Genomic DNA, 27,579 nt, shown 5'->3' on the forward strand with positions numbered 1-27,579 from the left:
GGGCAGCCACAAGGCACTCCTGACTTGTAGCTGGCTGCCCAGGGCAGGGTTGGCTTTGAGCAGTAACGCTGTCCCGAGAGCAGCTTCCCTGTGTGGCCGTGGCTGGAATTCGGACACTTGTCATGGGCCTTGGAGATGGAAGGTTTTCCCTAGTTGTTAGTGAGCCGGGACTGTTCCTCATTCCCTGTGCCGAGAGGAGTTTTAAAACAAAGTCTAAGAAAAATGTTCTCATTCAGAAGAGAGTTCTATGAAGTTTCTTTCTTTCTACAAATGTATTTTGTGGTGTTCACTTTTACCACATTTCATCCAAAAAGATGATGCAGCTTTAACACGAATGTTACATTTTATTTTCAAGGAATTATCTATGTTCCCTTTGTAAAGGAAAGATAATATTGTAAATCTTTTTATTAAATAATGTAGAGATGTATATCTGTATTTTTGGATCATGTTCTAGATTATGGATATATTGTTTAATAAATGAAGTATTTTTTGGAACAAAGGTTTGAGAAGGAGTCATTCTAGGAAATGATAAACGCTCAGTGCTATGGCCAGAGATGGTAAATGGACCCTCTGGTAAACTGTGAGGGTCACGGCTTGGCTGCCACTGTGTCCGGAACCGGTCCCCAAGCCCATAAGAAATGTCCTTGTGGACTACTTGGAATTGCTCTTTTATAAAGGCATAAAGTGCTTTCTCTGGAACAGAGGTCTGCGCTCCCAGATCTGCGCAGGCGTGAAGACCCCTTGGGGAACTAAATAGTACTTAGGACATTTTTCTTTGAGGAGTATTAATGGTCAGGGTCCTGAAACCCAGCTTGGTCACCACAATGGACAGGCCCAGCCTCTCACCTGTTTTCCAGATGAAAACCAACTCACAGACCCAGAGTCCTAGCTGGAGGTCAGGTGAGGTTCTGACGGAAGGGCCTGGAATGCCTCCACAAGCACTCATTCCCTCTGGGCACTCCAAGGGTCCCTGCAGCCATTTGTTGGGGTGACTGCCTAGAAAAAGGGAACACCAGTGGGGTGGGTGTGGTAATCTTCACTGGCTCTGAGTGTTTAGTAAGTCCCAGAGGTCCACAATGCCTGTGGTGGACTAATCCAGGAGGGCCTACCATTATCAAGTGACAGGTGACATTTGTCTGAGTGTGTCCACAGACTCTGTGCTTGTCTTCCCACAGCTGGAATGTGCCATTGAAACAGACTTGAAAACTGGCAGAATCCCACATGGATTCACATTGACCTGTGGAGCAAGGGCCATTACCATAGGGAAGCCAGGTGGAAGTCTTTGGAATGTCCTTTCCTTGCCAGGACAGTCATCCAAAGGCAAAATACATCCCTAGTGGGAAGACTTAGTGGTGACGTATAACATACTTTACACACATGGACAGGAGGTGGGTGGGTTATAAGGAATGTAGTTTTCTGAAGACACAGGTGATGCATCCAGCTGCAGTTGCTGTCCCCATCTGGAATCACTGCCAGTGTTGGCACATGGCATGCTGTCATGGATCTGGCCTGTGCTCATTCTCTCGGCCAATTTGCAACACCATGAGGAGCCATTTGTCCTGTGTGGCGAAGCCAACAGGGCACCTCCACCGGCTGGCCTCCGTCCTGTGGACCAGATGTCTTCGTTATTTTAACATCCCCAGAGCATCCTGTCAGCTCCACTGTCGGCATCTGTAACCGGGTAACTGGATGAGCCCAGCAAGCGCTGGAGATGCCCCGGGAGGACGGCAGGGAGCCAGAGGGCGGGAGATGAGCCCCACTCCTGAACCAGGTTCACAGTGGCAGCAGTTTGATGTGGGGTGTTGGGAGAAAAGGCAGAAGGGGAGCACCGAGGTGATAGGGATTGCAGGAGCAGGCTGGTGGGGGGTGTTCCGGAGTTGGTGGAGGGAGCAGCCTGTAGCGGGAGCACGGATTAGGACTTGGAGCCCTGGAGGGCTGGCTGCCCTGCTGTGGGTAAGGTGGGGGGGGCAGGTGTTGCAGAGCTCAGGGAGGGGGTGCCCCGGGGAGCTGGGACCCAGCGGCAGCTTGCACCCCTGAAGGGAATGTGACGAGGCCAGGAGGTGGCACAGTGCTGCAGGGCTGATGCCACTGGGACATCCATCAGCCACCCCTGCCTTTGTCTTCTTCAGGTGCCCAGGCCTCACAGCCCCAAAGGCCAGAGGTCAGAGGGCCTGCCAGAGCCCATGGTGGGGCTGTAAGGGGCAGCATTCCTGCCGGGCTGCCTTTGCTTCCCGCCTGGGGCGGTGTCCGGGCCACCCAGCTCTGGCATGGTCCCTCTGACCTCTCCTCACTTGAGCCTTTGTTCAGGAAAAGGCTCAGGTTGTGTGGCACAAGCAGCTTTCCGAGCCTTGTGGCTTCTGCCTGTGATGCACACCCGACCTGCTGGAGGTGGATCAGCACAAGGTGCTGGGTTCTTGGGAGCCAGAGTTCCCTGCTAGGAGCAGGGGTTGGCGGGGAGGAGGGACAGTTCTCTGGGGGTAGCCAGAGACCCCTGGTGGGGCAGAGTGCCCTTAAGGGGGCAGAGATCCCCTGAGGGAGCCAGAGACCTCTGGTGGGGGACAGAGTTCCCTGGGGAGAGCCCCGCAGCCGGGCATGGAGCGGGGTGGTTATGTGGATCACGGTAGAGCCGGCCTTGGGGAAGGGCTGGGAGAGTGTGCGGGGACCCCTGCTGGGCAGTGCCGGACACCGGTCCAGGACGGCTGTCCCGCGGTGTGTGGCGGACCGAAGTACGCGCCCGCCAGGGTGCACCTGCAGCCCGTAGGGTTGGGGGCGGGGCCTGGAGGTCGCCCTATCCCGTGGGGGGGGCGGGGCCGGAGGGCGCCAGTGCGCAGGCGCAGTCGGTCCCGGCTCGGGCCGTAAGGCGCTTGCGGCGGCGGGTCGGGGGCGCGGACGTGAGTGTGCGCGCGCGGCCGCCGGGGCCTGGGCCGAGGGCCCTGGGTCAAAGGTTTGGGGACGCGGTTAGAGGCGGTGTGGGGACCGCGGGTCGGGGCGGCGGGGGCGTCCTTGAATGCGAGTCCGCGGGGCTGCTTCCCCTCACCGGAGTGGGTGCCCCCGCGTCCGGTCCTCGGCCCGTGGGCTGCCCCGACGGCCGCGTCCCCGGACGCACAGGATGTGCGTAAACTCCGGACCCGGCTCGGCAGCCCGGGGAGCCCGCGGAGGGGCGCGCCCCTGTGCCCTTCCCTCTGTGTTTTCAGTCGGGCTGGGGGTGCTACGCTGCTGGCTGGTGCCTGCAGCGCGGTGTGCAGCCTGGAAGCCTCCCTTTCCGTGCTTGTCGTTAACTCCTGCACTGTCCAGACTTGTGCCGGCGGGTACCCATTTACCGTTTCAGCCATTCTTCATCGCATAATTCAGGGCATCCGTCCGTTTAGTGCCTAGACTCTGGTTTCGTCCTGAAGCAGGAGGGTTAAGAGGGAGCTCTGTTACTGCAAGTGTTCGACTCTGACTCGACCAGCTCCCAGCCACTGTCCTGTGCCCAGAAGGGCCTTACAGGGAAACCCAGCCGGGTCAGGCTCAAAGGCAGCCCGCCCAGCGCCTCCGCCCCCATGCCCTTTGGCTGGTCTCTCCAGGAGGCTGGAACCGCATGGCCTCACCCTGGAAGACTGCCTCTGTTCCTGGACTGCAGCTGGGCTTGGGTTGTGGTTTCTGGATCTGCAGGTCCTACCGCTTGCTTTTTAGGGCAGGAGCGATGGGGCCCCATGTGGTGCCCAGGCAGCTGGTGTGGCTCTCCCGGTGGCAGGCGGTGTGCGCTCGGGGAGCATCTGTGCAGCACAGGACACGGGCAGGGGTGTCCAGGATCCCCAGCCTGCTCAGCCCTGGGGGGGCCCTGGGCGTCAGCCCCCTGGTCCGAAGGAGCAGCTCCTCCACGCCCCCTGGTGCGCCGGAGGTGGTACTGACCCAGCAGCGCTACCCCGTGACACGGCTGCCCTTCTCGGCGGTGTCTGCTGAAGACCTGGCAGCCTTTGAACGCATCCTCCCGGGCGGGGTCGTCACAGACCCAGAGGTGCTGGAGGCTTCCAATGTGGACTGGCTGAGGACGGTCCGAGGTGAGTGAGGGTCTGGCCACAGCACGTGCTCCAGGGAGGGGCTGTGACGATGCTGGGGTGGAGGGGCGTGCCTGGCACACACACCCTCTCATGCTGAGGAGAGGCTGTGTTGTAGTTTCAAACTGTTGTGAAAACAACATTCCTGGAGGTTTACTGGTGCTGCGTGATGTCTACAGAGTAAAAGACAAGGTGGCCGGCTGCTCTGAGAGATGCGCGTGAACTCCCAGGGCCTCTGTGACAGCCAGCACAAGCTGGGTGACGGAGGCTCGCCTGCTCCCAGCTCTGGAGGCTGGACCTGCTCCTGCTAGAGGCTCTGGGGGGCTCCTTCTTGGGGGCTGCAGGCGTCTGTGTCCCTTTAAGGACACCTGGCATCACCTAAACCCAGGACCTTGTCTCAGGACTCTTAACTTGATCACATATGTCATGACCCTTTATGTAAATCAAGGCACATGCACAGGTTCTGAGGGATGCGACACGGACACACTTTGGGAGGCCCAGTCTGCCTGCGGCAGCTCCTTCAGACAAGAAGCAGGGGGCTGGTTGGGCCTCCCGAGCCCCGCTCCTCCCAGCACATGTGTCTGCAGCAGCACACGCCTGTGCCAGCTTGGGAGTTCTCAGCCTTCCAGACCCAGTGCACCCCTTCCCACAGGAAAGATCCTGTCACTCTGTGTTCTGTCCTGCAACATTTTCAGAGATAATGTAAGCTGCCTTTTCAGTTACAAAACACAAAACACCAATACGATGTTCTTATAGAATATTAAAGAGACTCAGAAGAGAGCTTGCTTACAACAGAGTCACGAATTACACATGTAATGCCAGGACACTCCAGCAGCCAGGTAGGGCTGGATCCGGCGCCCGTGGGACTTGACAGAGCATTGTGTGTGTGTGTCGGGGGGTGTCCAGTGGCCGCGACTCACCATGGCAAGGGCTGTGCGTGGGCTCGAAGAACTCCGAGAGCGGGTCTGAACCAGCTTGTGAACTGACCTATGGTGCAGAGTCTGTAGCACGTGGAGGTGGGGTGTGGGACACGCTATACTCACAGGGAGAGATTCGGGTCGGATACCTTGGAAGTCCTCAGACTTCTAATTTTTTAAAGACTGTTATTTATTTATTTGAGAGAAACAGAGATAGTGGCAGACAGAGCAGGGGACAGCACAAGCAGGGAGGAGAGGAAGACACAGGCTCCCCGCTGAGCAGGGAGCCCGACACAGGGCTCTATCCCACGCAGACGTTTAGCCAGCGGAGCCACCCAGGCATCCTCCTTGGACTGTTCCTTGTGGCCCAAGTGCCCAGAGTGGAAGGGCTTCCAGCCCCACCCTACCTGCTAAGTCAGGACCCCCCGGGGCTGGAGGATGGTGCCTGCTGGGAGCCCACTGCCCGCACAGGGCATGCAGGTTCACATGCCTGCTCCCAGAGGCAGGAGAGGGTGCTGTCCATCCTGGGCTCAACCAGGCCGGGCCCCGGTCCTGGCCGGCCCTGCGGCCTGAGCGCCAAACCCTACAAACTGGGGATGGGGCTCCCACCTCAGAGGTAAAAGCCCAGGGTGCTGGGTACTCAAGACTTGGGGTGTCTTCCTCCTGGGGCTTCCAGAGTACACACTGTAACTGGAATGGGGCCTGTCTGCCTCCCTCCCCGCCGGACAGGGCTTAGCTGTGTGCTGGGGGCTCTTCCTGGAAGCCTCATGTGGCTCGGTCTGTGTCTTTGTGCTCATGTGGACGACCCTCGCCCCCCGGCTGCTGACACCTGAGCTCAGGAGGGCGGCACTGGGGTGTATGTGTCTCTGAATCTGCAGGACTTGGTGTACAACACCTGCCCAGTGGGTGTCTGTTGAAGTTGTTTGTTCATTTTTTTTTTTAAAGATTTTATTTATTTATTTGACAGACAGATATCACAAGTAGGCAGAGAGGCAGGCAGAAAGAGTGGAGGAAGCAGGCTTCCTGCTAAGCAGAGAGCCCGATGCAGGGCTCGATCCCAGGACCCTGAGACCATGACCTGAGCCAAAAGCAGAGGCCCTACCCCACTGAGCCACCCAGGCGCCCCTGTTTGTTCAATTTCGAAATAACCCCTTTATGTAGCTGTTTTTGGGGGAGAAAGCATGTCTAAACTTATGATCATTTAACGTTTTAGTCTTAAGAGTTCTATAGAAAATGCAGCTAGTAAAAGCCGATTAAGATTTTATAATTTTCTTAAAAATGGACTTTATTTGAAATGGAAACTGTCCAAAAATTAGATCACTTTGCTCATGGGTGGACCCCATAAACTTCAGTGAGCACTTCACTGTGTGTCTGCACATGGTGCAGGGCTGGGGACAGGATGGACAGGAGGCTCACCCAAGGGGCGGTGGCATGAACGGTGGGCTGCCTGCCAGGTGGGCATGCCTGCCCAGGAGAGTCCCCCAGCACATGCTGTTTCCTTGGAACCTGGGGAAGCCATCTGGAAGGGTGTTCTGGGACAGGAATAGCCAGTGCAAAGCCTCTGAGCAAGTCTATGCTTGGCATGTTTGGGGAGCTGTAGACCCATGTGTGGCTGGAGTGGATGGACGATGGGGAGGTCAGAGAGCGAGGGGGCTGGGTCATCGATACCTCGAGGGCCAGGTGAGTCCCAGTAACTGATGGGGAGCTACTAGGAGGTCAGGAGGAGAGAGGCCCACAGCCTGGTATGGCTGCCGTGTCGAGGAGAGGCTTTCACTCCCTGGGCATGGAAGCTCAGAGGAGAGCTGAGTCTTCGATGGGTGGTCAGGTAAAATGGTGTCAGCTCTGTGTGTGTGCAAAGAAGAGTCTGGGATGTGCTGATGGGTGTGTAGGGTGTCAGAGGAGCCAGGATGCAGGGACCCATGGCCTGAGCAGTTGCAGAGGTAGCCTTCCACTTGCTGAGGAAAATGGCAGGAGCACCAGGTCTGTGGGGAAACTGGAAATCTGGGTCTGGACAAGTCCAGTTGGACACGCGAAGGGGCCCGTTGGGCTGTGAAGCCAGCTAGCCCAGGGCTGGGTCCATGCAGCTCCGATGTCCAAGGAGGCCAGTGGCCGCTGTGGTCCATGGGGGTGAGCAGGCACCAGCCAAGGGGACTGAGCAGCTTGGGCCGGGGCTGAGGAGGACCTGGTGCATGTGTGAAGAAAGGGGAGCCAGGGGTCGCCAGGGGTTGCCTGGTCAGGAGCAGCTGCTAAACCAGGGCCCATGGCAGGAGGTTGTCTGTAGCGTGGAAGGGACACGCCTCTGGTTGGAGCTGTTCGTGGGGGCTTGGGAGGCCCCCATCTGGTGGAGGCACTGGGCTTAGGGGGACAGGGGGGCCGGGGTGGGAGTTGGGATGGGGTCAAGAGAAGATGTTTTTGCCTTTTTGGGGCCGGTTTCAGACAAGACTGCTGTCGCAGCAGATTAATAGGTGGATGGGAATGATCTGGTTGAGAGGGAAGAACTGGTAGCTTGGTGAGAAACAGGATCGCCGTGAAGTTGTCCAGGAGCTGGGCGTGGAGGGACCCAGGCCCTCCTGGGGCCGCAGTCTTGGGAGGAATGGCTGTGGGGGCCCATGCAGAAGCAGGTGGGGGCACTGCTAACATGAGGATGGGGGAGGCAGTGAGAGCTATGGTCTGTGGGGGTGGTGTGGTGCAAGAGAGACTGCTGCCTGTCCCCTAGTGCGTGGGACAGGGAGGGCCTGGGGACTGCTGCCTTGGGGTGGGAAGAAGCAAGCCGGGAGGTTGTTCCTGGAGCCTGGGGATCAAGACCCTCAGCCCAGGTTCCCAGGGGTGGAGTGTTGGGTCCCAGGGCTGAGCTGCTGGGAGAGAAGATTTGGAGGTGAAAGTCTCAGCCATCAGGTTCAGCAGCGTCCTGCAGAGGTCAAGTTGGTGTCTGCCATAGTCTGTCGTCTGAAAGCGGCCACACCAAACAAATGGTCATCGGGCTATTCCTGCAGGGCTCCACGTGCAGGCGTAGCCCAGGCTGGGCTTGGCCTGAGTGTGGGGTTTGCCAGCCCTGATGTGGCAGTGTGCTCTGGTCCCTGGGAGGAAGGCAGGGAGACCGCCAGCCGGGAGTAGGCATGCTGTGACAGGTGACAGGCCGTGTCCCAGGAGGGTCCTTCCGTACCCCACGCCCTGGGCGTCCCAAGTGAGCGAAGGCCTTGGAGGGCTGCCGGGAAGCCATGAGGATGGAGAAGCAGGTGGTGGGCAGCATGGGGACTGTGCTGCTGAGACCAGGAACTGGCACTCAGTCTGCCTTTCTCGAGCGGAGGGACGAGAGTCGCGGGCCAGAGAGGCTCGCAGCCTTAGCTCCTCCCTGCCTGTCCCCTCCAGAGCTCGGCTCTGCTCCTTCTGCACTGAAGCCTTTCCTGCTTCTGTTTTCCCTTCTGTTCTTTTGAGTCCGTCCCTCGACTTAAGAGACTCTGAGCACATGAGAGAGAAGACCAGGGCGTAGATGAATGTTAGTGAACCCTGGGGCAGCCCGTCTGCAAAGTCCTTTCCTACTTCCCCCGACACGTTCCAGAAGCCAGTGCCGTCATCAGCCAGCAGCATGCTGACGGCTGCCTCCTTTTGGCCAGTGTCCTAAGGTGGACAGTAGACTGCTAAGGCCTCCTGGAGGCTCGGGGACAGGGACGTGCAGGGAGAGCCAGTTACTTAAAAATTGTTAGACTTTTCTATCAAGCCAGTTGTGAAACACAGCTGTTATTAAAAATTAACATGTAAATGTACGATTAAATTATATTTAATACAAGGATTGTAAATATTAGTAACTCAGACTTTCCTAAAAAGCATGTAAGCTAAGAACTGCAGCCAGATCTCAAAGCTGCGTGAGAGGTCACTGACACGGTGGTGGTGGGGGGTGGGGGGTGTCCTGTGCCTCCCACCTCCCGGGAGCCTCCTCACCTGCTTGTGCACTTGGAATGAAGTCAGAGGGCCAGAGAGAGCCTGCTTGTCTTGGGGAGCCCATGGTCAGGAACCCCGAAGCACGGGCATCCAGGCATGCATCCTGGCATCCCGTCAGTCATCACAGCTTAGAGCCGCCACCTGATGCATAGAAGGAGCCATGAGTGTGCCCCGAGTAGATGAAACACATATGGGAGGGGGATGGGTAGCCCCGCCCCACGGTGGGAAGTCAGGTACTAACACAGGTGGAGGGGTGGATCTGGACAGGTCGCTGTCTCCCCACAGGTGCAGTTAGGTGGGGGAAACACGGCCCCTCCCAGCGAGCAGCCAGGCAGGTGCCCCAGCCGTGGCCTCCCTGCCCAGAGAGGTGGGGCCCGTGTCTGACACCTCGCCCTCGTCCCTGAGGTTCCTGGGCTTGGTGCTGACCCTGGTTGTGCGGGTAGCCTGCAGAGGAAGAAGGAAGAGGAAGGAGGACCTTCTTCTGGAGGGTAGACTGAGCGCTGCCTTCTGTGTGTGTAATGTGTCCTTGGTGTTGCAGGTTGTAGCAAGGTGCTGCTCAGGCCCCGGACCTCCCAGGAGGTGGCTCGCATCCTCAGGTAAGGAGCGCATGGGACCCCTGGGCGGTGGTGGGCGACTGGGAGGGCACACGATGGAGGGTACGTGACTGAGGAGGACACTCGAAAGCAAGCCCTCTTCCCTCCAGATGTAGACCCTGGTGAGGTTTTGTTCCTCTCGCTTCTTCCCTGCCCGGTGGGGTTAGGTACTGTCATATTGTGTCTTCCCCATTTGGCCATATCTGCGACCATCCCTCTGTGCTCCTTAGGCTTCCAGGCCAGTTTCTGGTGAGGTGAGGTGAAAGGGAGGTGAAAGGGACACGTTGGGTGGAGGGGCTGCAGTGCTTTTGGTGAACAGCAGGGGGTGCTGCTGGCACCTGTATTGTGCAGTGTATTGTGCAGTGCATTGTGCAGCGCATTGTGCAGGGAGAGCCTTGGCCTCTCAGGATGTTCGGGTACGAATACCAACCTGTCTGTGATCTGGACTGTGCAGACTTGTGGCTCGCTGCCGTTTTGGGTGGCCCTGGGCCTCCTCAGACCCGCCGGCAGTGCGCAGGGACCAAGGGTGCCACCCATGGAGGTCACGGCAGGAAGAGGGGGGACTCCGGGTTCGGTGGGCTTGCAGCCAGGGTTGGCCTGGATCACGTTGCACAGGGATGGTGGTGCAGGGGGAGGGCAGAGAGCCCTGATGCCTGTCCTGTGCTTGCCCCAGGTACTGTCATGAGAGGAACCTGGCTGTGAACCCGCAGGGGGGAAACACGGGCATGGTGGGGGGCAGTGTGCCCGTCTTTGATGAGATCATCTTGTCCACCACCCTGATGAACCGGGTCATCAGTTTCCACAGCGTGTCCGGTAAGCCTGCACTGTGGCCGGGTGGTGAGGGGTACAGGCTGGGGAGGAGAGGCCCGGCTTTGTCTGCCCTGGGGGTGCTGTCCAGGGGTCACTCAGGTGGTTTGTGCTGTGGGTCTGCGCTGAAGGGCATGGGCTGTTGCTGCAGCTCCTCCAACTATGATATTTTCTAACCAGGACGGCTCTTTTTGCCCTTGTAAACAGGGCACAAAGGACGGGGTACAAGGAGGTCTCAAGGTGCTTTCCGCTCAGCGGCTCCAGCAGTCTCTCCAGCACAGCATTTTGGGCGGGTCATCCTCTTTGCTGGGGGCACCTGGGCACCATAGCTCTGTGCCAACAGTGGTCCAAGTTCCACGTCCTCTGGTGGTGGGACTCCCCATCCCGGGTGAAGGCACTGCCGTATAGCGATGCTCATCCCTTCCCTTCCACGAGTGTGTGCGTGAGGATTTCCTTCTTTATTTTTCCCCATCAGTTTTTCTTTTTCTTCTTGATAAAAGATAACGGTAACTTCTGGGGGACAGGTTGGGGGACATGCTCCTTGTCCTTGAGGGGGACCCCTGTTCCAGGTGGCTAACCCCCGCAGAGCCTCTGCGGTGCATCTTCTGGCTCCCGTGGCAGCATGTTCTCTTGGCAGGGACCCTGGTATGCCAGGCGGGCTGCGTCCTGGAGGAGCTCAGCCGGTATGTGGAGGAGAGGGGCTTCGTCATGCCCCTGGACCTGGGGGCGAAGGGCAGCTGCCACATTGGGGGAAACGTGGCAACCAACGCAGGCGGCCTGCGGTTTCTGCGCTACGGCTCACTTCACGGGACTGTCCTGGGCCTGGAGGTGGTAAGCTGGGGCGCTGGCCACTTTCCTCTGTGTCCCCCTGCCTGTGTCCGAGTGGCCGGACCCTCAGCCTCTTCCCAGTGCTGAAAGTACTTAGCGTGTGAGGTGTCTGCGGGCCCCCGCCAACCTGCCTTGACTCCATGGGTCTGTGCCCCCTCGGGCACTCTCTCTGGGGTGGTGTGGGGCAAGGCCGGGGCGGGGCTGGGGCGGGGTCAGTGGGGGGGGGCAAGTTTGGAGCAGCAAGCGGCAAGGGGGGTGGGGGGACAGGGGGTGGTGGCAGGGCAGGGGCCTGGCGGCACCGGGTGAGGTCCAGGGCCTGGTGGATGAAGTGTCTGCAGGGCGTGGCCCCCCTGCTATGTGATTCTCTGCCACTGCCTCCCCACTTTGGGCCCTGAGCTCCATGAGTGTGGGGGGCATGAAAGTCCTCTCTTAGCCCCATTGGGGCGCCTTCTGGCCTGGGGTCACCCTGGGGCCTCCATCTGGGATGGGTTGGGGGCTCGTGCTTGGCTCTGCTTTCTGTGGGACCCCTGGGCATGGGGGCGAGATGAGAAGGGTGCCTGCGAGGGCCCACGTATAGGCCCTTCTCCCCTTCTCGGCTAGGTGCTGGCCGACGGCACTGTCCTGGACTGCCTGACCTCTCTGCGGAAGGACAACACGGGCTACGACCTGAAGCAGCTCTTCATCGGGTCGGAGGGCACGCTGGGGGTCATCACGGCTGTGTCTATCCAGTGTCCACCCAAGCCCAGGGCAGTGAACGTGGCTTTTCTCGGTAGGCCGGCTGTTGGGGTGCACCGCTGGCTGCCCTGTCCCTCCCACTGCCCTGCTGCCTGGCCCTTGGCACGAGGGGGGCCGTTCCTGTGTCTCCTGGCTTCTGTGTCTGGAGGGTTGGTGCTCCTGACGGGGGATCTGCAGGGGGCCTCTCCCATCTCAGGGCAGAACACCCTTTTCTTTAGCACAACTGGGCCTCTGCTCAGCTCTGCCGCTCCATCTCCTTCCTTGATTCTGAGTGAAGCAGTGTCATTTCTGGTGTGTTCATTCCTGAATGAGTCACAGCCGTAGGAACACTGTCCTCTCCATCCCCTTGCTGTCCCTCACTGTCCCTGCCCTGTCCCCCATACTGTCCTTGTACTATCCCCCTGCTGTCCCTACTGTCCCTGCCCTGTTCCCCACACTGTCCCCAATGCTGTCCCCCACTGTCCCTCACAGACCTCTGCCCTGTCCCCCACTGTGTCCTTCACTGTCCCCTGCCTTGTCCCCCACCCTGTCCCTGATCTGTTCTCTACCCTGTCACCCACCCTGTTCCCACTGTCCTCCTGCTGTCCCCACCATGACCCCTTGCTGTCCCTCTACTTTCCCCACTGTCATGCTATCCCTCATGCTGTCCCTTCTGTCCCCTGCCCTGTCCCCAGCTGCCCATCGGATCCTCTGCTTCCAGCAGACTGCGAGCGTGGGCTTGCGTCTCCTCCTCTGAAACCATATTCTGCCTTGCCTCCACTCAGAGCCCGTCAAACTCTGGTAGTTAAGAGGCTGTGGGACATCCGGTCTTCTGGAGGTCATCATGGGCACCTTAACTCCCCAGTCCGCTGTTGGCTGTGCTCTGCGGTGTCTGTACCCATGGCAGGGTGCCAGGTCTCACGGCCTCCCTTGTCTCTGTGGCTGGAATTGCTGTGTTCTTGCAAACGTGCCATTTCCTCTTCTGATGTGCCGTTCTGCACTGGGCTCGTGTTCCCCGTAAGCATGGCCTGGGTCTCACGGCTGGCCCATTGGCCGCGCCTCCCCAACCCTCGCCCATGGAGACACTGTCGCAGGTTCTCAAATGAGGCTGCTCAGAGTTGTCTCGCATCCTGCGCTTGTGTCCTCTATGGCTGCTGCTCCTGGTGCTGACGCTTTGGTCTTCGGTCACTTTGAAGATTTTCTCTGTGTCTTTGCTCATCTGTGGTTTGGGGTCTCTTGCCTCTGAGGACACATTCTCACCTCGGATCTTCCAGGCCTCCTCACCCCATGTCTTGGTGTCTTGTCAGTTGGAGGCGTCTGGCCATCTTCCTCCCCCTTTAGGGCTGTGACCTGATACACTCACGACAAAGCTCTGTGGTTGGTCCTCTTCATCCCTCCCACGGTTTCCACCCTTTTACACTCCTGCTGCGTTGTTTCCCATCTTTTCTGCTTACCGGTGTTGCCGCACGCTGTGATCCCCAGACAACTGAGCCCCCACGTCCAGCCCCGCTATCCAGCCGTGGAACTCCACATGCGCCCGGGTGTGCATAGGAGACATCTGCCTCTGGCCTTGCGCTCTATGAACACACTCCTGTCAGCTTTCCCACCCCGTCCCCAGCGTAGAGTCAGTGTCCTGGGCCCTTCCCACCTGCTCCCGGCTGCTGACGACGGGCTCCCCAGGCCCGGGCGCCTCAGAGATTTCTCCTTGTTCTGTAAGTTGAGTGACTCGCCCTGGGCTCCTGGAAACACAAGTGCTCACTGTGGTGAGAGAAAGGCAGTGAAGCCCTTTCCCAGTACGACCCGTCTCTGGCCCCCTGTGCGCCCCGGCCCCTCTGGTTCCTGTGACCTTCCTGCACACCGTGGGTCCTCCTACGGGCCTTTCCTTCTAGACCGTCACTACCTGGGACACGCGTGCCACTGGCTCGCGGGCGTCCCTGTGGTGGTGCTCTGCTGCTCCACTGGGCTGCCCTGCTCACCAGCATCCAGGGCCACTCGGCGCAGCTACTTCACGGGGGGACGTGGGGGTGTCTGGCCGGGGCTCTGGTGCCCACACCTGAGGTCTTGTTGCCTTCGCAGGTTGTCCGGGCTTTGCTGAGGTCCTGCAGACCTTCAGCAGTGGCAAGGAGCTGCTGGGTGAGATCCTGTCTGCGTATGAGTTCATGGACGCTGAGTGCATGTGGCTGGTCACGCACCACCTGCGCCTTGCCAGCCCCGTGCAAGGTATCGACCCCTGTGGCCGGGCAGCTTCCGCCGTGGCCCTCATGCCATAGGTCTCAGGGGATGCTCTCTTTGGTCACTGACAGGCCATCAGCCTGTCCACAGAGGGGGAGGTGGTGACAAGGTTGCCAGAATCTGCATGGCTCCAGCGTCGCCATACCCGGACGAGCGAGACTCTCTGACCCGCGTGGGAACTGGGCCCCCAGTGTGGGTGCAGTTGCTGCCGCCAGTTGTGCCAGAGCCCCAGGGTCTCTGAGGGTCCTCAACGTGCTGGTCAGAAGTGCTTCTTTTCCACCAGAGGAGCCGCTGGTCCGTGGAACTTTCCCACTTAGCCAACCGAGCCCTGGCCCTGCGTTCCAAGGGCCGCCTGCCATCGTGCTCCTCGAGGAGAGAGCTCTCTACTGTGGGTCTCAGCGTCTTCACCTCCGAGAGCCTCCTGAAAGGTGGTGGCTTTGGTGCGGGCAGCCTTGGTGGAAAGCCAGAGGCTCAGGGCGTCCCCATGGGATGTCTGCTTCTTGCGGCTCTGGAGGCTGGAGTGTCGGGTTGTGGGGCGGCTTGGCCTGTGTCGGGTGCAGCCAGCGGTGCCCTTCTCGCTGTGTGCTCAGACGGCCTTGTGTGTACAGGAGATCCGTGGTGCCTCATCCTCATAGGAGAGCTGTGGTCCTATGGGATCTGGGCCTGCCCTTATGGTCTAATATAACATTGAGTCCCTCTCTGTAGTCAGACGGGCCGGGTTAGGACCTTAGCGTGTGGTCAGGCAGAAAGATCTTTATGCTTTAAATTTCTAATGAGGTGTTGCATTTGGTACAATAGAACAGGAAACAACTGGAACATCCAGTAGTAAAGAAGATATGATACGATCACTGGAAAGGTGGGGGACCCATGGGCAGATGGAGAGTCACTGGGTGGACAGAGGGTCTCTGGGTGGATAGAGTATCCCTGGGCAGATGGAGAGTCTCTGGCAGACAGAGGGTCCCTGGGCAGATGGAAGCTCCCTGGGTAGACAGTGTCCCTGGGTAGAAGGTCTCTGGGTGGATGGAGGGTCTCTGGGTAGGTGGAAGGTCCCTGGAAGGATGGAGTGTCCCTGGGTGTGTGGAAGGTCACTGGGTAGACAGTATCCCCAGATGGAAGGAGCATCTCTGGATAGATAGCATTCCTGGATGGACGGAGGGTCTCTGGGCGGACAGAGGGTCCCTGGGCAGGCAGAGGGTCCCTGGGTGGATGGAGGGTCTTTGGGCAGACGGAGGGTCCCTGGGCAGATGGAGGGTCCCTGGGTAGACAGTGTTCCTGGATGGATGGAGGGTCTCTGGGCAGGCAGAGGGTCCCTGGGTGGACAGAGTGTCTCTGAGTGGATGGAAGGTCCCTGGGAGGATGGAGAGTTCCTGGGCGGATGGAGGGTGTCTGGGTGGACAGAGTGCCCCTGGGTAGACAGCATCCCTGGGCGGACGGAGGGTCCCCGGGCAGATGGAACATCTGTGGGTGGACGGAGGGTCCCTGGATGGACGGATTGTTTCTGGGTGGACAGAAGGTCCCTGGGAGGATGGAGAGTCCCTGGGCAGATGGAGCACTGTGTGGCCCTTGGGCGCGTGTGTGAGGAAGCTGCTCCTAAGGTCATGTTTAGGAGAAAGGAAAGGCCAGCTCACTGTCCTGGGCAGGTTTCAGTGTGCAGATCTCCCTGACTGGAAGACAGGAAGGAGTGCTGCTGACCATGCTGGTTGCTACATCTGGCAAGCTGGGGAATTTTTTTTTTTTCATTTATACTTGTCTTTGTTTTCCAAACTCCCTTTTATAAGCATGTTTTTACTTTTGTAATTGGAAAAGGAGCCCATAGAAATTGGAACACTCCCAGTGTTTTCTAGGACATGATAAATTAAAGAGCAGAATTTGTATTTCATCATGGAGAAATGCCAATATCTAGAAAACACTTGTTCTCCTTATAGTAGGATGGGCTTGTAGTATTTTTCTGGAAGGCACTTATAACGTAGTGCTAAAGGGAAGAACTGTGCATTTGATGTTTTCATTTGTTGATTTCAGTAAGTTAAAAATAAATTCACGGTAGCCTTAAAAAAAAGACAAGCTTGAAATTCTCTTATAGTTCCTAATGCATTTTTAAAAAAACTGTAAAAAAGAGACAGCTTGGGTAAAATCATGCCTTTTTTGCATGTCGTGCTAAGCCGAGTGCTGCGGGCATCACAGCACCCCGCGGGCACAGTGGTCTCTCCTGTAGCCCGTGGCCTCCCCAGCACCGCGGGAAGGTAAGAGGGGCTCCCTGCCCACAGCCCTGTGCAGGTGCCCATGACATCGCTCAGGGCTGTTCATGTGTTCTGGGGAGTGTGGTTTCTTTCCCAGTGAAGGACCTTTTTTTTTTTTTTTTTAAGTTTATTTTTTGGTAATCTCTACAGCCAGTGTGGGGGTTGAGGTCACAACCCTGAGGTCAGAAGTCACATACTCTTTTGACTGAGCCAACCAGGCACCCCAGGAAGGACCTATTTATATTTTTATTTTAATTTATTTGAGAGAGAGAGTGAATGTACCTGAGAGCTGGGCAGGGGCGGGGCTTGACCAAGAGGAGAGGAACAAGAAGACTCCCCACAGAGCACGGAGCCTGACATGGGGCTTGGTCCCACGACCCTGAGATCAAGACCTGAGCTGAAACCAGGAGTCGGATGTACCCCCCAGGCACCCATGAAACACCGGTTTTTAAGCCACCGGAGACCAAGTCTGGGCAGAGGCTTCCTGTTCTGTGGGCCGCACAGGGGCCGCCAGAGACGCTCAGACAGGCCGACCCAGGCCTGTCCTCACTCTGTCTGACCACCTCTGTTCATCCTGCTTTCTGTGCCTTCCAGAAAGTCCGTTCTATGTCCTAGTGGAGACCTCAGGCTCCAGAGCGGGGCACGACGCCGAGAAGCTGAGTGACTTCCTGGAGCAGGCGCTGAGCTCTGGCCTGGTGACGGATGGGACCGTGGCCACGGACCAGACCAGACTCAAGGTGTGTGTGTGCTGCCCGTGCCTCCTCACATCCCCCATGCTCAGCTGGTCCAGAACGTCTGTGCTGGGCCTCATGTCTGGCTCAGAGCACGGGTAGTCGGAACGTGAGCAGGTATCCTGCCTCTTGGGAAACGTGCTTTTGGGTCTTTGTTGTGATCAGTGATATTTTATTTTAAATTATTTTTTAAAAAATTATTTATTTGAGAAAGTAAGTGAGTGTGAGTGGGGGGAGGGGCAGAGGGAGAGAAAGTATCAAACAGACGTCCCACCAGGCATGAAGTGTGACACAGGCTCATTTTCACAACTTGAGATCATGACCTGAGCCGAAACCAAGAGTCAGACACTTAACTGACTGAGTCACCCAGTGGGAGCCACCATCACCATTGTGGGGGGCCCGTGGCGGTGGGAGCTGCTGTCACCATCCTGGGGGGGCCTGGGTAGTGGGAGCCCGTGGGTGGGGCAGGTATGGACGGTCAGACAGGGAAGCCTGTGGGCCGCAGCATGGCCCTGTAGTACTCCAGCTTGGGGTCCAGCAGTGCGGGGGACCGTGTGGGGTCGTTGCAGGTCTGGGTGTGTGAGAAAGGTGGCGGGCAGGAGCTGCTGCAGGTTGGGATGGGAGTCGAGGAGAGGGCACAGAGGGACCGTGTAGTGACCCTGAAAGCCAGTGAGCGAATGGGGGAAGCCAGACGCTGGCTGGTTCCTGTGGAGGTGAGGGGCTGTTGCTACTCTTCTGGGGCAGACCTGGCATTGGAAAAGTGTCATGTGGAAAAGCAGGAGGAACCAGTCCTTACCACGTAGAAATTTTGCTGAGACATTTCCTGAATGAGGGGACATGTGGGTGGGATGGGGCCAGCCCCATAGCTGAGCGATGGCACATTCAGCACCGTTTCCTCCACTCTGTAACCAGGACTTCCAAGTGTCCTCTGTGACCAGTCAGCCAGCCAAGCCAGTAAGCCATGGCTGGCTTTGTGCAGAAGGGCAGTGATGTGAAGAGCCCCCCACTCCCCAGGCCCCCTCAGCCCCACCCCGCGCCGCCCTCACTTTCCCGCTCAAGCTCCAGCACCCATGTGTGTCTCGGGCAGCCCAGGGCCCAGCAGCCCCGTCCCCTTTGTCTGCAGTGTCTTCCCTGCTGGACCCTGCCATCGCTCAGGTTCCCTCGCCAGCTAGCAGCCCCTACCAGCCTCTCCCACCATGCCACCCAGAGTGTCCTCCATCCTCCTGGAGAGGGGCTGTCTGTGTGCCCTGGGGTGAACCATGGCCACATTCTGGAGTCCCGTCCTGTATGGATTCTTGGGTCAGAGCCCCGTGCTTGTCACAATACAGAATATTTTTGTCACTTGGGAAGTTCCGTCATGACCTTCCTGGTCATCTGAGGCCGGCAGCATTCTAATTGCTGTTAGACACCCTTCACGGTGCCCCTCTGACTTTGTTTTCTGTCTGTCCCAGGCGCTGTGGGCCCTGAGGGAGAGGATCTCGGAGGCGCTGAGCCGGGACGGCTATGTGTACAAGTACGACCTCTCCCTGCCCACCGAGAGGCTTTATGACCTTGTGTCTGATCTGCGCGCCCGCCTTGGCTCACAGGCCAAGCATGTGGTGGGCTATGGCCACTTGGGTGAGCTGTTCTGGGATCAGGTGTTGATGGGGATGCTAGTTGTTGAGAGAATTCTAATCATTTTCATGGTTCTCGGGCATTTTGGAAAGGACCTCCGTTTGCTGGCCACCACGGTGGCCTGCCCTCAGACCCAGTCTGCTGTATCCCTGATGAGTGCCTCTCACTCCCCTTGCCAGGTGCAAGCGTTTGAAAACTAGTTTCAGATAATTCTATTTTGCAGAAAAATCAAGCTTTATGTTTAAAGTGATTAATTCCTCAGAAAGGAATGTCTCATCCCTCTCGATTCTTGGCAGCCGTGCGTATGGGCTGCACAGGGCCCCATGCCTGCAGCCTCCATGGCCTGTCTGTAATGGGGGGTTCAGGTCCCCCTCCTGCAGTTGAGGGAGGATCTGGAGAAATGGGGTGAGGGGCTTGGCACACGGCATACTCTGTCCCGACATCTCTGATGCTTGGTTTGGGAACTTGTCATCACAACGATTTTCACAGGTGGTGCCTTTTCTCGTGAGCAGGCTCCGCAAGTCAGGTGTCTGGGATGCTCAGTGTGTGACAGATGGTGACCCCCAGAGTTGGGGGGGTGGGGGGGTTCCTGGCATCAAGGACAGTGAGGACATTCAGTGGCTCAGGGCACCTGCTGTCTGTGGAACAGGAAAGGTCCCTCCCTCCTGGCAGACAGCGCTGCTGTACAGAGTAGACTCACACCCGTGAAGGACAACGTGTGAAATTTTAAGAAGGGGATGGGAGAGTGTGTGTGTGACCTTGAGGTGGGGAGATCTTGTCAGGACCACACGGGAGGCATAAACCATAGGGGGAGATTGCTGCTAACTTGGACTACATGAAGGTAAAAATCATTGGGCAATCTCAAGCAGAATGTTGGCAGGTGGAGATGTGGGGCTGGCGAACCCAGTGTCGGGGAGGAAGCCTGGCACGGCCTCTGGGAGGTGGACACCCGAGCGGGGGTGGAGGACCGGTGCCCTCGGCCAGGGCCTGGGCGAGGTGGTGAGGCTGCTGGGTGTGGATGTGGGGCTGGGGATTGCTGGCCCACCTTCCGCCTCAAGGGGCACTGAGTGCAGCCTTTGCTGCCGGTGGGGCGAGACTCATGGCCTGTTGAGGGCTTCTCTGGTGTCCAGTGGGGCAACCGGCCTGGTTTCTCTGTGGTCCGTGAGACTGTTCCTGCCAGGCCCCTTGTGCAGGTGGGGCTGTAGTTTGGGGGTTGCCCAGCTTGGCCACGGTCCTCTGTGTCTTGTTTGGTCCGTGTGCCTGTGTTATGTGCGGGGTTTCCCTGGTACGTCCTGGGCTATAAGTCCCTTCCCCGTGTCCGCGATGGATGCCAGCGTCATCCCACAGTGGCGTGGCTGTAGTCTCTCCCTTGGGCCCCGAGGGGTCCGACTAGTTGACCTTGATGCCTCATTGGCCATGTGGCAGGAGCTGCGGTAAGGATTCGGGGCAGAGGGTTTTGTGTGCTGGGCGGTGGGGGGCTGACTGCAGGCCAGTTTCTTCCCCAGCTGCAGGGCAGGCCGAGCTTCCTGGGTCAGTTTCAGTCATTTTGTTTTCTGGGAGTGTGTCTGTTTCTTCTGAAGCCTCGGACACGTTGACACACAGGTGTCTGTCACGCTCATTCCCGTGTCACATCAGCATTAGTGGGGTGGCCCCTGTTTTAGTCCTGGTCGGGTTTGTTCCTCATGTCTTTCCTCGTCTGCATCTGTCGCGTGCTCATGAGGTCTGTGGTCCCACCCGGTTGGCCACTCTCTGCGTTCTGTCTCATGTTTCTTGTCATTACCGTTGTCCTCAGTGTACGTGTCTTCTCCCTTGTCAGGTGTGTCTTGCGGTGCCTCTAAGCACGGGAGTCTTCAGGGCCTCCAGCCTCTCCGCTTGGTCGCAGGGGTTAGACTCCCCCCGAGGACCAGGCTTGCCGTTCCCACCATGGCTCTTGTTAAATAATGTCTGTGTATCGCCTTGTTGGGCTCTGCGTGAGGTTGGAGGGGCCCCTGTGGGGCCAGCATTGCCACCTGGTCCGAGCTGTGTGCACCCCCCTGGTCCGAACCGTGTGCTCCCCCCTGGTCCGAGCCCCGTGCGTCCCCCTGGTCTGAGCCATGCACGCCCCCTGGTCTGAACCACGCGTGCACCCATGGCCCCCCTGCCCCCCCCATCAGTGAGAGGGCGGAAGTCCGCACAGTAGCAGCAGGCTGCTCCCCTCTCCCGCAGCTACATCCTCTTGGAGGATAGGGGTTGCACCTGTCCTCTCATTCCAGGGTGAATGGGCACTCTCATCACAGTAGATCCTTCTGAATGCTGGACCTGTGCTGGCCTCCGACCAGTCACACGGGCTCCTCCCATTTAGTGTTTCCCTGACCTGTGTTTGTTCCTGTTACCTTCACTGTCTTCCATCCTACGGTGTAGATGCATCTTTCACAGACACCGTGGAGGTGGGGTCTCCTTGTCATGCAGTTTGTCATTCGTTGTCTTTATTATTTATTTATTTTGAAAGATTTTTATTTATTTGAGAGAAGGAGCATGAGAGGAGAGGGAGTGGCAGAGGGAAAAGCAGACTCCCTGCTGAGCAGGGAGCCCAACACGGGGCTTGATCCCGGGACCCCAGGACCCGTGTCTGAAGGCAGACGCTTCACCACCTGAACCCCCCTGGCTGCCCCTCCTGGAGTGTAGTTTGGTTTGGTTCTGTTTTCTGCCTCGTGTGGCGGTGCCAATGTTATGCAGCCGACAATGGCCCAGGCTCAGCCACGCCTATGTCCCTCTTCATTCTGGTGTCGTGGCCTCTGCCTGAGCTTCAGCCTGAGCTTCAGCCTTGTCTCTGGCTCCAGGAACAGGAGATGACGAGCATCATGGATTCTGCTGGTCTGTTGCTCAGGGCTTCTTCAATGTGAACATCTGCATGGTGACTGTTTCTCCTACGTGGGGTGAGGCGGCCTGCTGTGCATGGACCTGTGGTGTTGCTGTCCGCAGGGATCCCAGTTTTCTTGTCTTCCCTTGTCTGGGGGGCTCTTCGGGGTTACTTGTTTGGGTGAGCATTTGCCTTTGCGTCTGGGTGCCATGGGGCTGTGGTGAGGGGGGTGGCTCTGCCCTTCTGTCCCCAGATATCTCTGCCCATCCTCCCCTGCCTTCCTGGCTGTGTTCCCGGGGCTACAGCCCTGTGGCTCCTCACCTGCCTTCTCAGCGGCCCAGCCCTGACTTCGCATCATGTTCAGGTCACATGTTTGATTTCCCTTCTGTGCTGTTCATCTCCTGCGGGGGGTAACACGCATCGAAACCTGTCTGTGGACTCCGGCCTCTTGGTGATTGGTAGTTTCTTTTCTGGAAGTTGGTTGACTTGAGATGCTTGCTCAATCCGTGTCTTATATGTTTTATCTCTTACTTCTATAAACGTAGGAGACATTTGGGTTCTGTTTCTGGAAGTTACGGGATCTGAAGCCTTTGTGGTCAGGTTGCCGGTTCTTGCTCATGGTGGCCGCTCTTGTGTACGTGGAATTTTGGGTGTGGGCTCGTCTCTCTCGGGGCTTCGTCTGTGGGGATTACTTGAGGCCTGGGTTGGAGGTGATTTGCTTGTGCAGGGGTGCAAGTGGAGGGGGCGGGGTCTCATAGCTGGAGCCTGTCTCGTCCTCACGCTCTCAGCTCAGGGTCCGTGGGACCACTGAGGTAGCGGGAATTCCAGCTGGAAACCTGTAGGCTGGCTGGTGGTTGTGCAGGCCCCACCGTGGGGGGTTTGGAGCCTTTGCCTGCAGGGTAGCAGCGGGACCACTCTGGTGGGAGGGGGGTCCCTCGTGTGCTCCCTACATCTGAGAAGCCTGGAGGGAGGTGACCATGAGAGGCTCTCTGTCACTGGATCAGAGGCCCCAGGCCTGTGCCCCTTGCTGCCTTGGGCTTTGCTCTAGCCTCTAGGAGCTCCTCCTGCTGGCTCATGAGGCTCTCTGCCCCTCAGGGCATGTGGGACTGCCTGCAGAGGCTGGCTGGGCGGGTGGTCTGTCGCTGGGAGCTGGAAGCCTCAGGGGGCCGTGTGGGTAGAGGGGAGGCTGTGGCGTGGTCACTGCAGGCCCCTTCCGTCACTGCAGGCCTGTGGCCAGTGGTGCAGGCACGAGGACAGGGCAGGACTAGGGGCTGTCAGGAAGGGGTCTCAGCCTGCCTGGCCTGACCCCAGCGTCCCTGTGCCTATAGGGGACGGTAACCTGCACCTCAATGTGACGTCGGAGGCCTTCAGCCCCTCGCTGCTGGCTGACCTGGAACCGTACGTGTACGAATGGACAGCCAGGCAGCGGGGCAGCGTCAGTGCCGAGCATGGCCTGGGCTTCAAGAAGAGGGGCGTCCTCAGCTACAGCAAGCCGCCTGAGGCCCTGAGGCTCATGCAGCAGCTCAAGGCACTCCTGGACCCCAAGGGCATCCTGAACCCCTACAAGACACTGCCTGCTCAGGCCTGACAGGACCTGCGGGGTCCGCAGGAGACGCAGGAGGGGCCTTGGCCCAACCCTGGTTTTGCCTGTGGCTGTGGGCCTGCGGGGTTGGCATGAGCTGAGTGGGGCAGCAGCAGGTGGGGGCGCCCAGCTACAGGCTGGAGGGGCCAGAGCTGGCCCCCAGGCAGGATTCTTCCTGGCTCTTTCCAGCCCTGCTGGGCGGGCAGAGCGGAAAGCCACCCAAGCCACCTGGTCTGCTCTCTCAGCCCCTATGTGGGCACTGCCCAACCCTCTGCAGGCTAGGCAAGAGCCTCCTGTGGCACGTCCTGTGTGGGCTGGATGGGCGAGCTCTTCTGCCCATTTGGGAGACCAGGCCACATTCCACTGTGCTGGGGGCTGCCACTGTGGGAGGGGGCATGGATGGTCCTGTGCCTGGGTCTCCCAGGCAGGATGTGTCCCTGGCAGAGGTGACGAGCTCCGTGGGACAGTGTGGGCTCCGTCCAGAAGCTTTGAGCAATAGCCCGGGTCACCGGTGCCTTGTGGATGACCGGGCCCTCGGATGAGCCAGAGTAATAGGATGTTCTCCGCCCTGGAAGGCATCGTTCCCCCATTTTCTAGAAGGCCCATCCATTGGCAAGACAGTCATCAGATGTTAGTCATTCGTGGTTCACCCCGGTGGTTTGCGGTGATGTGCCCAGAGCTGTGGCTTCACTTCTACTTCTGCTTCCATGTCCGTGAGGCTAGCGTGAGAAGCCCCGACGTGCACGAGTGCATGTGCCCAGTGGGGCAGGCTTGGCGCGCACACTGCACCCTCACCCGCCCCACTGTTGCCCTGGGCCCGGGGCTGCTCCTGGGGCTGTGAAGAAGGTCTGGACACGTTTTCTCTTTCTGGCTGTCGTGAACTTCCAGTAAAAAATGGGAATTGATCACAACGCTGTCCTTGTATCTGTTCCTGGAATAGTCTGGTGAAGCCTGCGGCGAGGTGCCTGTTCCCTCAGCACTGGGACACTGGGCGCCAACACCGTGCCCCCAAACCCAACCCCTTCCTCTGTCCCATCCCTCCCCCCACCCCCGACTTAAAACCTCATGGGCTTGGGAGGGTTGTGCTGCGGGGCGTGGAGGTAGCATAGTCATTGTCATCGAGAGTTGTGATGCAGCAGATTTACTGTTGAGAATGGAAACAACATGAGGTATTAAAAGGCTTAAGATCTTAAGTGTTTTCTGCTAGAGTCGAGGTGGGCCTTTGAGAAGGCAGTACAGTGACTGGGGGTCACAGGCAGCAGGTGGCAGGAAGAGCCTCCATCTCCCCAGAGGATGAGCTGGTCCTCCAAACGTCAGAGTGTGAAGTGGGGCCACTTGGGCTCGCCCTGTGGAATGCACCTGCATGCACACACACACACATCCACACGGGCCATGTGCAGACGTGGTGCACACGTGCAGTACACACGTGCACATGAGGTACACACAGACTGCTGCAGATGTGGCGCATGTGTGTACACGTAATAGATGCACACATACGGGACTCACTGGCGTGTACTGTGCTGTTTTGTCTGGACGGCGCCTCAGACCCGTGAAGCGCTGGCCGCCTGCCTTCATGCCTGCGGAGAACAGGTTCTCCAGCAGCCGTGGGCCATTGTGAGTCCTAGTGGGGCATCCGTCCAACTGCATTGAGTTCTGCACCATCCTGCAGCTCACGGCTGCGTGGCCACACCAGACATTATATGAAGAGGTAGGAAGCTGGGCTGTCAGGAATGTCGACTACCCAAAGCTGGTCTTCAGACCTGAACCTGGCCCCTCCTGGACCAGTTCCGGGTAGGTAGGGCTTCTGCGAGGATTATCTCCCAGTGCGCTGGGAGGAGTTGAGGGCTATTATTGTGTCTGAATTAGGAAAAGCTTATGAGTTTCACCTTCAAACCTCTAAGCTGCTGTAACACGAGAAGTGGTTACAAAACAGAGGGGCCAGCGGCCCTCACCGCTCCTGGCCTGTGCCTGCCAGGCCCTGGGTTGGAGGGGCGCAGGGTGTGGTGAGGAGGAAGCCCCAGCCAGGGACCTGAGCTGCCACCTGAGGGATGGCGGGAGTAGGCCCAGTGGTCTCAGCCCAGGGAACGCAGGGGAGCCAGGACACTGCCCACCCCTCACCCTGGGATGTGGCTGGGGCTGGGCTGCCCTCCTTGGGCCTGGGCCACCCTCCTTGGGCCTGGGCCACCCTCCTTGGGCCTGAGGGGAGCAGAGTCTGCGGGAGAGCTGACTTCCTGTTAGGTCAGGGCTGTGGTGTCTGATGATGGAGGACCCTGAGGGCTCAGACAAAGAGTTTGGGGGTCATGTGGCTCTGCAGGGCCCTGAGGGTGTCCATCAGGGTGCTGCCCTGGGGAGGGGAAGAGGTGACAAGCTGTAGGACACAGTGCCCACTGACCAGTGACTGTGCTTTTGCTGGCCATAGTCCCAGGCCTGACCCTCATGGGGACCGGGGTCCACTCAGTGGGCTCCCTCACCCTACTCTTCCTTGGTATACCACCTGTCATCCTAGGCTTGAGGCCCGTTGGACCTTAGGGGTTGGGGAAAGCAGGCTGGGTCTTGTCCTGCCAAAGGATCAGGCTTCAGAGGCCAGGTGGGTGGTGGGGACATGACCTGTCCACTGTGGTGCTGAGGAGGAGTGTGCAGGCTGGACCCCGCCCCCAGCAGTCTTGGATTCATAGTGGTCCCTGGGCAAGCCTCCAATGGGTGTTGGCATATCCTGACCCCTGCCCTGTGGGGACACCCAGAGTCACTGTGAGGTTTCTGGAAAAGCTCCTATGCAGGGGTGTGTGAGGAGAGAGCTTTCTGGGTAGGTCTGGCTCCAGGCTCCCCTTCCTGCTAGTTCTGGTCCATGGGTATGAAGCTAGGTGCTCCATGGGACGGTGGCCCAGTCAGATGCCATCCTTTCATCTCTGGGCAGAGTGTGCAGGGCCCAGACCGCTTTTGGGCCCAGTGGCCATGGGCCCCTGGACAGCAAGGGAGATGAGTGGCAGGTGGGTCCGAGGGGGTGTGGAGGCACAGGGCTGGGACCTGTCTGATCTGGCTGCCTGAGTTTTCACTCGCGTTTGGCCCCAGAAGCAGACATGGCAGGGGCAGTGACTCTTCCCCGGGGCATGGTCACACTCCTGTTTACGGATGTGGTTCAAAGCCAGGGCCCCGGAGGCCTGCTCTGTGGACGCTGGCAGGCAGTTGGTCTGCTGGCAGAGGTCCTGGCCCTCCCTCCCCTGAGCCCTGGGCCAGCAAGAAGGGCGTGCCTCCATGTCTGTCCATCCCCAGCAGGACTGGACTGCATGTCCAGCACGGAGACAGGAGTCGGAGCAGGCCCATGCTGCTGGGGGCACCCTGCCCATGCCAGATGGCCCCTCCTGTGAGGCAGGCCAGGGCAGCGTGGACAGGGATCCTGTAGTTGGGCAGCATGGAAGTGCCCATTGGGCCCTCCAGCTGTGGCTCTGCCAGCAGGGGCACTGCACCTGTTCCCAGTGTCCCCTGGAATCCTCCTGCTGGGTGTAAGCTAGACCCCAGCGGACCCTGCTCTCCTGGGGTCTCAGCCCACGGCCTGGCACCACGATGGTTCCTTCCCTCCGTCCCTGGGGCTGGGCTGCTGAGGCTCCATGTCACATTGCTTTGTCCTGTTCTGCTCCCCCAGCCCCAATCTGAACTGGGGGTACAGTGGATAGCCCACTCTTCCCGCCTGGGGCTAGGGGAGAGGGACCCCAACTGCTGAAACATGCCCCTGGGCCCTAGTGTCTATAAATGCAGGGATCAGAGAGGTGACTCCCAGCTAATGACAGTCTAGGTTTGGGCAGCGGGTGGAGAGGCAGTGTCCCCCTTAAATGTGGAGCAGGAAGGGGGAATGCAGAGGCTCATGGTGTGTCCAGGTGGAGTGGGCCGCCACCTGCCATTGGATCATGACTTTAGGCTGCAGGCATGGGTGGGTGAGTGGGGAGGGGAGGCCATGGGTGTCTCCGGGCACCCATATCCACGCTGCCCCCTGGGCCTCCCCTGAACAGCCTGTTGTGGGGTGACGTGGGGCTCTCCATCCCAGGCCCTTGTCAGAGTGGACACTGGGGCTCATGGGTGCATCACAGGTGAGGAGCAGCAGGACCCCTTCTGAGACTGGCCAGCCCTGCCCTGTCCTGCCTATGCGGTTGCCTGGCCACGGGGCACAGGGAAAAATCCATCCCACGTGGGGGGCCTGTATGGGGGCTGGACAAGAAGCACACTGTCCTCTCACTGAGCCCACTGCCTTGACAGGGGCATTCCAGGGTGCCACCAGGGTCCCTTGTCTTCCCCATCTGCTAGGCCTTGAGAGGTGGAAGAAAGGGTCATCTAGCCAGGTCTCCCAAGTTCAGAGCCTCGTGATGATGCTGCAGGGTGGGCTCATGTCCCAGCACCCCGCAGCGTGTCCTGCCCATCCCGTGTCCCCAGGGTAGCTCCCATGGACGTCTCCTCTCCTGGAGCCCCCGCCTTCCCCACCCCATGGTCCATCCTCGCCCTGTCCTCCCTGAGCTC

The 27,579-nt window shown here is 58.8% G+C and overlaps 1 protein-coding gene across 7 annotated transcripts; it reads left to right on the forward strand.

Annotated features, from left to right (window-relative positions):
- Nucleotides 1-2,839: 2,839 nt before the first annotated feature.
- Nucleotides 2,840-23,984, forward strand: D2HGDH (D-2-hydroxyglutarate dehydrogenase). Of its 7 annotated transcripts, none has more exons than XM_047721665.1 (10): nucleotides 2,840-2,891; nucleotides 3,676-4,043; nucleotides 9,435-9,492; nucleotides 10,163-10,302; nucleotides 10,934-11,127; nucleotides 11,725-11,893; nucleotides 13,915-14,058; nucleotides 16,902-17,044; nucleotides 18,490-18,655; nucleotides 22,820-23,984. In XM_047721665.1, exons 2-10 carry the CDS (start codon nucleotides 3,686-3,688, stop codon nucleotides 23,077-23,079), a joined length of 1,632 nt encoding a protein of 543 aa, XP_047577621.1. In that variant the 5' UTR covers nucleotides 2,840-2,891; nucleotides 3,676-3,685; the 3' UTR covers nucleotides 23,080-23,984. The 7 variants fall into 7 exon arrangements, with proteins under 7 accessions (XP_047577621.1, XP_047577622.1, XP_047577619.1 ...); XM_047721666.1 differs by having other exon boundaries at nucleotides 2,842-2,944; XM_047721663.1 differs by lacking the exon at nucleotides 2,840-2,891 and having other exon boundaries at nucleotides 2,964-4,043.
- The last annotated feature ends 3,595 nt before the right edge of the window (nucleotides 23,985-27,579 follow it).

The sequence above is a fragment of the Lutra lutra genome, chromosome 3, assembly GCF_902655055.1.
Source record: "Lutra lutra chromosome 3, mLutLut1.2, whole genome shotgun sequence".
Classification (NCBI taxonomy): Eukaryota; Metazoa; Chordata; class Mammalia; order Carnivora; family Mustelidae; genus Lutra; species Lutra lutra.

Coding starts and splice junctions, on each gene's coding strand:
- D2HGDH (XM_047721663.1), top strand. CDS start 3,581: ATGGCCTCACCCTGGAAGACTGCCTCTGTTCCTGGACTGCAGCTGGGC. Junction 9,493..10,162: donor GAGGTGGCTCGCATCCTCAG/GTAAGGAGCGCA, acceptor TGCTTGCCCCAG/GTACTGTCATGAGAGGAACC. Junction 14,059..16,901: donor CCTTGCCAGCCCCGTGCAAG/GTATCGACCCCT, acceptor TGTGCCTTCCAG/AAAGTCCGTTCTATGTCCTA.